Genomic DNA, 12187 nt, shown 5'->3' on the forward strand with positions numbered 1-12187 from the left:
CAAAAAATAATTAACTCGTATTCAAAAGAAAAGTGAAGTAAAAACCCATTCTAATGCAGTTCTTCTTGTCCTTTAGAAGGTATGGCTTAGGTAAAAGGTTACCACTATAGAATTATTCCACTATGCTATTTAACTTCAATGTGGGTTGGTGGATACAATTAATACACTCAGGCAAATTTTCATCTGACTCATGCATGTTTACTCACGTTATTTTCCTTTACTGAGCACGAGATGAACCATTAACTCAAATGAATAACACATAAAAATTCAATGATGCTTGCGTAGGTTTGAACCCGCAACTATTAGGTTAGTTTAGGTTATTCACGTGTTTTAACCACTGGACCATCTACATTTTTCCTTATATTTAAATCGAGTGTATTAGGTGTTTGTGTTTACGACAGAACACATTTCCATTTAGGATTGTCACCTTCGTTTAAAATTTTAATAATGCTGTAAACCGTTGACTACCTGTCAATTAACCGAGGTTTTGCGGTTTGGCAACCAACCGATCCTTTTATTGCTGTTTCACGTTAAGGTTTACATATAATTAAGTTAAAAAGGGACAGAAGAAGAAGGGTGAGGTTTATTTCTCTATGAAATATTAATGTTTATTTACATTTTTATGCAAATCTAAAAGGAAACATTTGCACAGTTTTTACGGAGGATAATTTTGCCTTCGTTCCGTGTAATTACTATGTAAAAGATTTTGTTGTTCTAAAGCCTTATTTTTTTATAATTGTTAACAATTACTTTTTATGTTTCAATTAATAGTTTGTTAAATTTTCATACGGCTTTTATTATAAGTGAGTACTTGAATTTATAATTCCAATTATAATGCTAATGGACTAAAGCTTGTCGAGCAGTGTGGTAGGTACCGCTGATGTATCGGCACGATCCCGCAGCCTCTCAGATCGTAAGGTAATAGTTAATATAATATTCATAGTAATAGGTAAGGATCTCACGTAAGATTATTATACTCCTCTGTTCATGGAACAGCTACTTTAAGTAAGTTTGAGTTGCTAGCTGATAAGGCAACAGATACAGGGCATAGTTTTTTGGGTGCGTGTTATTTTCGGTCTTGTTTATTAGCGCATTTTTTTTTATGGCATTGGTTGGCGGACGAGCATATGGGCCACCTGATGGTAAGTGGTCACCACCGCCCATAGACAAAGGCGCTAAAACTATTCCTTACATCACCTATGCGCCACCAACTTTGGGAACTAAGATGTTATGTCCCTTCTACCTGTGATTACACTGGCTCACTCACCCTTCTAACCGGAACACAGCAATACAGTGTACTGTTATTTGGCGGTAGAATATCTGATGAGTGGGTGGTACCTACCCAGACGGGCTTGCACAAAGCCATACCACCAAGTAAATTTAATAAAGCATTTGCGATTTATTAAATTTGCGTACTATAAGAACAGAATAATAGAAAGGTCAACTGTGATACATGTGCATTATATCATGTATGTGATCGCTAGTCTTCGAGGTTTGCTCTAAATTGTTCAGTAATATATACTGGCCTATAGATGTAACTATTGAGTATCCATTAGTGCGTGGCACGATCCACTTTCCATACGGATGGTGTTGGTTTCACAATTAATTTTGCAAACGACTGGATGAAAAATGTAGTAAAAAATTATATTTGAATAAAGCAATTTAAGCCGAGATGGCCCAGTGGTTAGAACGCGTACATCTTAACCGATGAATTCGGGTTCAAACCCAGGCAAGCATCACTGAATTTTCTTGCTTAATTTGTGTTTATAATTTATCTCATGCTCGGCGGTGAAGGAAAACATCGTGAGGAAACCTGCATGTGTTTAATTTCAACGAAATTCTGCCACATGTGTATTCCACCAACCCGCACTGGAGCAGCGTGGTGGAGTATGCTCCAAACTCTCTCCTCCAAGAGAGAGGTGACCTTAGCCCAGCAGTGGGAAAAATTACAGGCTGTTAATGTAATGTAATTTAAAAAAAAAAAATTCACAATTAATTCAAATTCCAAAGTACCAAAGTTTAAACTTTAACCACAGTTATAAGTTCGTTTCTTTCGTAACAACTGTCAAATTCGTTGTCATAAATATTTTTAATAGCTGCAAATTACTTTTTCGACATTTTTCTCCATCACTTAAAAAAAAAGTATTTATAGCATTGAAACAACAAATTCTTTTCAAAAAGGCCTATTTCCATTTCCGTGACGGTGACAGTAGATTAATGAAACGAGACATGCGATGGAAGAACAAAAAATACGCCTTAAGAGAGTCACGACCAGACTTCGACGAAGTTTGTTTAGATATAAATAATTCATACAAGTGTTTTAGAAACGAAAATTGCACACAATTATATTATTTTATAAAAGCAATACACGCATCGTATCATGAGAAACGCTTTATTCATACTCGTCCTTGAGTTGACACTTGACATTTGAAGTTATAGAATATCATGTTACAAAAAAGTTCATAAAGAATATTATTATACGTATAAAATTGTTTTATTAATATCAAGGCCTAGAAATATAAACTGAGATATCTAAGAGAGAGAATAGATACAATATATTTATTAAATAAAACATTATCAGCGTGCTGTTTGGTCTACCCGTACTCCAACATGTGAAATAAAACAAATAACTTATCCGAAGGTAGCGAGACTTGGACCATCGGTGAGATATATGCAGCTGTTACAAGCATCAAACTATCCAGTATAACTTCTTAAATAAAATCACAAGTAAACATCAGAAACATTTTATAAATCTAAAGTAATTTACCCTTACATTAGGAGTGTAAGACTGGAGTTAGTTTATTGATTTCACGTAGTATATATAATTTAATTTGTTCTTAATTAAAATAATCACTTCATTTCATTGGTGGAAAAGAGTAACTACTGACTGTCTCATTGGTTCTTCTCTATATATTTATTATTACCAGCCGTTTGCTTTACGGTTAATAATATTATAATAGCGTTTGATCTCAATTATTAAAAAGTAATTGTAAAGATATTTGGAATCAAATATATAATTTTGCTACGCGTTAACTTCGTCTTTGTATGAGGTCATGCGAGTCCTCCGTTCATTAGCATTAGCAGCCCGTAAATGTCCTCCTCTCCCTTTGAGGTTCTCCTCAAAGGGAGAGGAGGAGGAGGTGGAATATGCTCCAAAACCTTCTGGTTTTGGAGCATATTCCACCACGCTGCTCCAATGCGGGTTGGCGGAACGGTTCCTCCGTTCATCTGAAGGAAAATCTCTTCTCATATATATTTTATAAGTTATGAGTTGAATCTTAGTGGAAGGCCTCATGCAAGTCCGCCAAGTAGGTACCAATACTTAGTATTGTTGTGGGTGCGAGTGTGTGGGAGAGTGTACTAGTGTAACTCCGGGACAAACCATCTTGTTTTCCAACGTTGGCGCATTGGCGATATAAAGAATTACTAATATACTTATAGCGTACAGCGTAGTGGGCGATTATGAACATGTAACATCGGTTTGCCCATTTGCTCGGCCTAGTTATGCCATAAAAAATCTAATTTAGTCCTGTTTTTACCTCTAAAATGGGTCCAATGTTTGGTACACAAAGTTCAGATTTCTAAGTTAGTTCTAAGGATTCCTTTCTAGAACCACTGGTACTAGAGTCTTAGAAGCCATTATTCTACATAACACAATGTATATATTTGGTGAGTATGCTAGTAAATTCTAAAACCAGGAGAGTACCAGCGCATTTACTATCTCGGTATACTTGATCAGGCTTTTTACGAACAACGCCCTGTTATGTGATATTCATATTTACGTAACCTATGATTTACATCAAAGTTTTGTTTTATTGTTAAGTCTCTTTTAATTTCAATTTATTTTATTTTCAAATAAGTTTTATTCGTTTTTAATTATTATGTAATAATTTGATATAGTTTTATTTATAATCAAAGCGCCTTAAGTACTTAAGGCCTTAATATTGTTTTAAACATTTAATTTAATATAAAAGTACAATAATACCCGTTAATATCCCATTGCTTAAGGGTTCAAGAAAGTTCCAGTTAAGGCTATGGATTAGGAGCTTAATCGAACTCTCAGCTGGAGTATGGATTGACGGATATACATTTCTTAGTCAAGAAACATTCAAGTTTCTTCTTAAATGTTCCCTTACCTTTAATTGTACTTATATATTATTAATTCTACGATGTTCAAAATTATTTGTAAGTATGTTATCGTATTTCGAAGAGTCAAAAATATTGGACTTTTAAAATAAAAAAAAGTAACGCATCGTCATTGACCTAGTATTCTTGTAACGTAATTTTATTAAGGGTTGTAAGCTAAATATGATGACAAAATAATCAGACTTATTTTCTCACCACCAAATACGATTCGATGATATTTGGTTAATAACCACGTGCTCAGTCCATTTCAACTCGATAGTTTTAAACACGAAGGGTTCTGTACCATTATCTATAAAAACGGCAAAAAAAACAAGTTTGTTGTATGGGTAATGGTAGCCTTTAAATATTTTTTTATTCTGCTTCTTAGTATTTGTTGTTATAGCGACAACAGAACTACGTCATCTGTGAAAAATTCAACTGTCTAACTATCACGGATCATGAGATACAGCCTGGTGACAGACGGACGGACAGACGGACGGGCAGCAGTGTCTTAGCGGAGTAATAGGGTTCTGTTTTACCCTTTGGGTACAGAATTCTAATAAGTACAGTGACATTATGTATGTATGTATGTGTTGTATATTTTTAATTAATGTAATGTATGTATGTATGCCCTAGATAAGAATTACAGAACAAAGCAATATCAATCCTTTATTGGCTAAGCATTTCATAAAATTAAAAATTAAAGGTATACTTCAAATTGATATAAAAATTGGAGTAGTTAATAAATCATCTAACAAATATTTACAAACTTATAAAAGTGATACAAAACGAAGCATTTTATCGACGAATAAACGAACATGGATTCCTTACTCAGAACATTATTATGAACGACATAAATATTTCCAGTAATATAGTCGACTTATTTACTGTTACATGATTATCAAAATAAGCCAATGCTAACGATTTTGGTCACGGAACTCGTTTCAGTTCGTCACGCTGATACTTATTAAATATTCATATGCAATGATTTTTAAGCATCAACGAAATTATGATTTATAATAGGAATGTGCTCATAAATATTAATATATTCCCCCTAAAAGAAAAATAGTAACCCCTGTGTATGTGACTTAAGTTTCTGTAGCCTCACTGGCTACTTGTATTCTTATTGTTGTGTCCCGATTTGAAGGGTAAGTGAGCAGAGTGAGAAATAGCAATGTAAATACGGACATAACTTACAATGGTTGACCAAAACATATTTTTGGCCAACCCTTGGAACAAATATCTTATGCCCCTTCTGTCTGTATTTACATCGCTTCTTCTGTATCACTGTCACTGTCTAGTTTAGCCTATCAGAAGTTATTATAACGGAAAGTACAAGCTGGTCCTAAACTATTAATTAAATTATATTAAAGAAAAAAAAAAACATAATATGTTGACATCGACAGTCTTATACTATATATAATTTGATTGTGTCTGTGTGCGACTGTATGGCAATACGTAGCTCGTTTTGGCATGTCACACTAAAATAATTAAAAATGGTATATTAATCTTGTATTTTATCAACAAATAACTCGGATAGTCGTTTCTGATTAAAAAGAAAATATTGTTAAAATTCAAGTGGTGAATAATTTTGTATATCTTTAATACAATCTCGAAGCAATTAGCGTCACTACCCGGCACACGCGATACGAACACAAAAAGATCTAAGGAAACACGCCTCAAAGCCTTTCATCTACACATTATAATATTATAACTACATCGTTGGACTATTAGTTAGCTTATACGGCTGTAATCTCAAGGTGCTAGGTTCAAACCGTTCGAGCCGGTAAAAATATGGAGTCTTTCCGTCAGTAAATTCTCAGTAGAAGCCTGAAGAATCAGATTGCCGTCCCATCGGATTATATGAGTAATAGAATTGAAATTGTATCTGTGTGTGTATGTTACCTGTATGTATGTGTTCATTAATTCTATATTATACTTTTACTAATGTAGGTATATTTGCGAACAAAAATATTTTTTTCTTGTAAAATATATTTTGAATTCGTCAAATTAACTTCTATAGTCGACTTAGATTAGTCAATGTTATTAATTAATGATTGAATCATAAATACCTAACTAGCTTCCGCCCACTTCTATGCCTACATGTGAGGTCAGTGATAGGTACCCTATGTGATAAGCAATCTTTATTCCAAATTTGTCCTGTAGTTATTGCGTGAAACTATAGCAAAGAAGCATCCATCCTCAGAAGCTTTCTCGCTTATAACATTAGTTTATACAGGATTAAGACTGAAACTTAGTATATAATTGTTGTACTGGAACGAAGTTCTTTTACGCGCGGAAAAAGGTGTTATAACCCCTCCCGACTACCTTCCCCTCTATTATCTTTCTATTTTATATAATATTGTTTAAGCTATTATTTTTTTTATTGCTATAACAATTTCGTCACATTTAATTATTCTCAAACGCTGCCAATTTAATTTATTGGGTCTATTGTTTAATACATTATATATATATACATAGCGAAAGCTACTTCGTTCATTTAACTGGGTGTCCCATGAGACCACTCGTTCTTTCAACATTAAATATATTTAACAAAAATGAGAAACATAGATAAATAAAACTCGTACTATATAACATAACGAAGTAATTGAAAAAGTACTAAAAGTACCGACTTTCATAATTTATGAGTAATAAAACGTGTTTATTTTTCACTTTTACAACATTATTCATTAACATAAAAACTCAGTTATAAAAAGAGCAATAAAATGAAACGAAAACGAATTTTAAAAGACTAACGCTTTTAATAATTTCAGACAAAATAAAAAGCCTAAAATATTTTATACGACTACATTTGCCTGGTATGTAATTTCCATATTTGTATAAATTGCAACGAAAAAAAAAATCGCCAAACTAAACAATAAAAAAATGTACTTTCATAAAATATATTTATTATCTTCGTATAGTCAAAATATACACACATATATTTTGAATGTATAGTATATTATTTTAATTATTATATTTCAAATGGCAATTAGCAAATTCTGCCACATGTGTATTCTGCCAACCCGCATTGGAGCAGCGTGGTGGAATATGCTCCAAACCTTCTCCTCAAAGGGAGAGGAGGCCTTTATCCCAGCAGTGGGACATTTACGGGCTGCTACTGTAAATGGCAATTAGATTATTAAGTATTTTAACAAGTTTTGGCGTCAGTTAATATTTAACGGTAATGAGATTTATAGTTGAATCTTTAATTTGATAATAATTACACAAGTTACATTAATAACATATTGAGGGTCCACCTTATTGAACTATATTAAACTACATTAAGAAATATATTTTTTTAAATATTTCTATATAATATTTTAATAATTTAATTATAGGTATATTTAAAGTAGTCAAGGTAATATAATAAATTATCACTAAAAGTATATTCTCAAGTTCGTTATTTTTAATTCTTTAAAAACCCAACCCATGTTACGGTATGCATACTAATTTTGCTTTTTGGATATGCAAATGAGGTCGGGAGAAAGTCTTGTTAAAGTGCTATACATATTGCCTTCGGCTTTACAGAACATATATAACTTTTGATGTTGTAATATTATGTAAGGTAGTTTTTCAACTCCACGAACACGAGCACGTGGGCCACTTGATGGTATGTGGTGACCACTGTCCATAGACATTGGAGATGTAACAATATGTTATGTCCCTTGTGTTCTTGGTTACACTGGCTAACTTTAGCTTTAAGTCGAAACACACTAATACTAAGTATTGCTGTTAGACGGTAGAATGGCTTATGAATGGTTGCCTTAGGTAGGCAACCATTCATAAGCCATTCTACCTAAATATACTTACCTAAATATACCGATATACTTGCACATAACCAAAACCTTACGCCAATGCATGCTGTTGTTTTTTATTATTAAAAGAGCTTATAGACATATGATCTCGTAATTCTTAAGATATTACTGTAACAAAAAAATAATAAAACAAAAACATCTCAATGTCGACATAACATATTTTTTAATCTGTAGTGTAAAATTTACTATGTTATTAATGAGGTTAGTGCGGACAGAACTCTCCAAACAATAGTATTCTTACGATCTTTAGAATTATTATTACATTGTCGCTATGATCGCGGACTTGGTCCAATTTGGTTAATTTCGACGCGGTAATTCTCTGTCCTCGTTACTTTGATAGAATTTTAGATATTATAGTACTAAGTATAAAAGTCCCTAATTTTCTTATTTTTTGTACGATCAATGGCATCTTAATCTGTTCGTTTTTTACTAATCAAGATATTATGGTGTCACTGGAAAATTAAAAGATTTATTTGCAAATAAGCATTTGCCCGATTTTTTTGTTTTTTACATAAATTTTCCTTCCTATCGTGCACTTATCGTTTGAAAATCATTATGATTACATATATGACATTATAATTCGTTATAAAAAATCAATTGTTGAACAGTCTTATATTTCAATAAATAAAAGTTAAACCCAATGTGTAGTGTATTTTTATATTCAAATCAAGGATACTCAACCCTATTGTTATAATTTTATTCTACTATAAATACATATAGTAAAACTTCAAATTTAATCTTCAATCAAGTAAACTGAAGTATTCAAAATCTGACAAATAATAATTTAAATAATACACAATCTTATATTAAGCGTTGTTTGGTCAGGATTTATTTTACAATATAAAGTAAACAAGTTAAGACCAAATCCTAACTCCTATTCTTATACGACGTAAGCCCGCAACAGGACAGTATAGCTCTACCCTTACCCATACTAAGACGTGGGTAAGGGTAGAGCTTAAGAGCTTTTATCGATTGATCACAAACAACAGACATTTCTCTGAAGTCAATACTCGGTCTGACTTCAAACTGTATAAATTTTACCTGAATGTAAAACGGTACTAGAATATTATCAAACACAAATTACTGTACAGCGAATTCATATAGCTTAATGATAATAACTAGAATTTCCACTAAGCTTTGAATTTGTTGTTAAAGTAATATCATAAGTATAGTTTATAATTTTTGTAGATTTATCTCGGTATTACAATTTCGGAAGCGGTAGTAGATCTTGACGATTAAAATTTACTATTATAAAATACACTGAATGTCTAAAAATCAAAATCAAAATTTACTTTATTCAAGTAGGCTTTTACAAGCTATTTAATAGTCATTTAACAAACTATTTAACGTAAAGTTACCACCGGTTCGGAATGTAGATTCTACCGAGAAGAACCGGCAAGAAACTTATTAGTTATTCTTTTTTAACATCTAGAGAGAACAATATATTCATAAATTATTAAAGTATTTTTGGCTGATCAATTGCAAACCCTTCAGAAATTCTGAAGTTTATGAAAACTCGAACTAGTTTATGATGACGTCAATAATTACCACAAACATGTTAATTAAACATTAGACACATAAACGCCGCATACTTTATAATATTAATTTATAAATGATGAAAAAAAACTCGACATTGTTATTTCATACTAGCTGTGCCCGCGAATTCGTGCGCGTTGTTTGAATTTAAGTTATTTGGATATTGTATCGTGATTTTATTTTTATTCTATATATAATTCTAAAATAAAAGTAGTCTAAGTTACTCCGTTTTACATTCGCTATCTGCCAATGAAAGTCCCGTGGAAATCGGTTAGCCGTTCCAGAGATTATCCGGAACAAACAGACAAAAATTGAAAAAAATGTTATTTTGGTATATGTACCGTGTATGCATATGCATTTAGTACCGTGTACCTATGCATTTAGTAAAAATTGATTATTTTAATATCACAAACAGACACTCCAATTTTATTATATGTTCTATACATAAGAACTTATTATGTACCTCACTCTGGAAATGTTCATGTTTTATATGTGGATCCTTTAAATGTTATACTTAACAACGCATCACATTTCAACATTTCTGCGATGAATTTAAGATTTTTTTTATGTGATATGTGGCAAACGAGCAGGAGGCCTGATGGAAAGTGATTACCATCGCCCATGCACATCTGCAACACCGGAGGCTTTCAGGTGCGTTGCCGGCCTTTAAGGAATGACGTACGCTCTCTTTTTAATATCGACTAAATAGGTACTTATACTTTATCACAAATATATAAAAAAACGGTCTGTATTATGTGATATTATTGAAGACATGTTATGTTATGTCAAAACTTAAAATCGCAGAGACATGCGTAGATATAAATTTGAAAAAAAAATTAGCTGGCGTGATGTTAAATTTACTTTAATAAGAAATTTTGTAACACTAAATACGGGTTGAAATTTATTTTATAAACAATTTAAATAGCAGATTAAAACAGTTGTTCTAAACACATTCTGCTCTGAGTTGAATACAATATTAGGTACATTTTCGGCAAGAGTACCGCTTCAGCAAATCTTAGTAATTAGTATTCCACAAGTTTGACTAATGAAAATGCTTAAATGTTACGAAATTTGAATGGTTTAATTTAAATAATCATTTACATGCTTAGAATATATAACATAACTAGTTACTTTTAAAGCTATAACGTTTAGGGATAACCTGAAACACGGCTGATGAAATTAAACATTGCATCAGGTAGGCAACAATGTTACTTGTACGTATAAATAAATAAAAATTGGACAACATCATATTCATTACGCTGATCCCAATGTAAGTAGCTAAAGCACTTGTGTTATGGAAAATCAGAAGTAACGACATCCAGACCCAAGACAACATAGAAAACTAATTAACTTTTTCACCATCGACTCGGCCGGGATTCGAACCCGGGACTACTCGACCGCGGAGGTCGTCGTATGAGCTTTGTCTCTCACTTTATAGTATTAGTCAAACGTAGTTACAGTTAAAATTGTAAGTTAATACTATCCATTCCTTCTTGATCTTGTATATTTTAGATACAGAAACCTTTAAAGGTTCCGTTACATCACTAATATCAATATAATTAATTGCTAATAATTAGAATTTATTTACATAATTGTATAGCTGTAATGCTATTTAGTAGTAGGGAAACAATAATATGAGTCAATTAGAATAAATGTTAATTTATTTCGTAAAGTGTATAGTTGTATTTTATTTATAATATAATAATTAATGTTATTTAAATGTATCTTCATGGTTATACTATTTCAGTTTCAAAAACTAATTAAAACTAACTCTAACCCTGTTTATATAATCTGAAACATGAAGCAAGAAGTAGCACTAAGTAAAAGTACGATGCAGTGTCTCTCAAATATATACTCATTTATTATTAATTGTTGTTAAACTTAAAGAGATATTTCCACTAAAAGCTCAAACTAGTAAAATATATAATTATACTCACAGCTCTATGAGTGACAAACGATGTCCTTCCTTGAAGTCTAGCGCTGATTTTCGCTGGTGTATCTTCATCTTCTCTCTTAGGATCGAACCAGCCGAAGGCTGCACCAACAACCAGAACAGCACCAAGTATCATCAGCGCTAAGAATCCGCCGATCGCAGCTTTAGTCGTTTGTGATATAACCATAGCCATATTGTTAGCACTTATCACCTTTTAATCATAATTAATCACAGGCACACGCGTTGATACAATAAAACCTCCTTCTGTTTTTGTTAAATTATAAATTCTCACGAAGTTCGCTTCGTACATTTCAATTTCCACGTCATATTTTTTCTCCTATATTGGAATCAAAGGAACTTTCACAGCTCGTCAGTTATTGGGTTATGAATTAGAACGTCACTCGACCTAAGCGTTTTTTTTTTCTATTATTAATAACGTAGGCTGATATAAATTTAACGGATTTAAGGACTGTTTTAGACTTGCTAATTGTCCACTCAGTGGGTATGTTTTAATTGAAAATAGACTTAATTTCGTATCAGAAAAAAAAAACCAACGCAAATTTACAGACAAGAAGAGCCGTTGCTCTACTTATCCGACCGCCATTATTATTACTCCTGGTGTAATCATTTTAAGATTCATAAATCTGTGACGTACGTTTTATTTCGGTACAAATGGTAAATCTTGAAAATAAATTTGAGATATCTTGGACAAAAACTGCGCATAGTATTAAAACTGAAATCCATTATTATTTTCATGTTAGTTTAATGGTAAGGA

General features: G+C 32.1%; 1 protein-coding gene across 1 annotated transcript in view; it reads right to left on the bottom strand.

Annotated features, from left to right (window-relative positions):
• The window catches only part of LOC125069321 (collagen alpha-4(IV) chain-like), a 37676-nt gene extending 25908 nt beyond the window's left edge, over window positions 1-11768 (bottom strand). The window contains exon 1 of the mRNA XM_047678772.1: window positions 11417-11768. Within this exon, the coding sequence (XP_047534728.1) occupies window positions 11417-11605 (189 nt within the window). The 5' untranslated portion in view covers window positions 11606-11768. The remainder of the gene's footprint in view (window positions 1-11416) is intronic.
• Between the last annotated feature and the right edge of the window lie 419 nt (window positions 11769-12187).

The sequence above is a fragment of the Vanessa atalanta genome, chromosome 15 (assembly GCF_905147765.1).
Source record: "Vanessa atalanta chromosome 15, ilVanAtal1.2, whole genome shotgun sequence".
Taxonomy (NCBI): Eukaryota; Metazoa; Arthropoda; class Insecta; order Lepidoptera; family Nymphalidae; genus Vanessa; species Vanessa atalanta.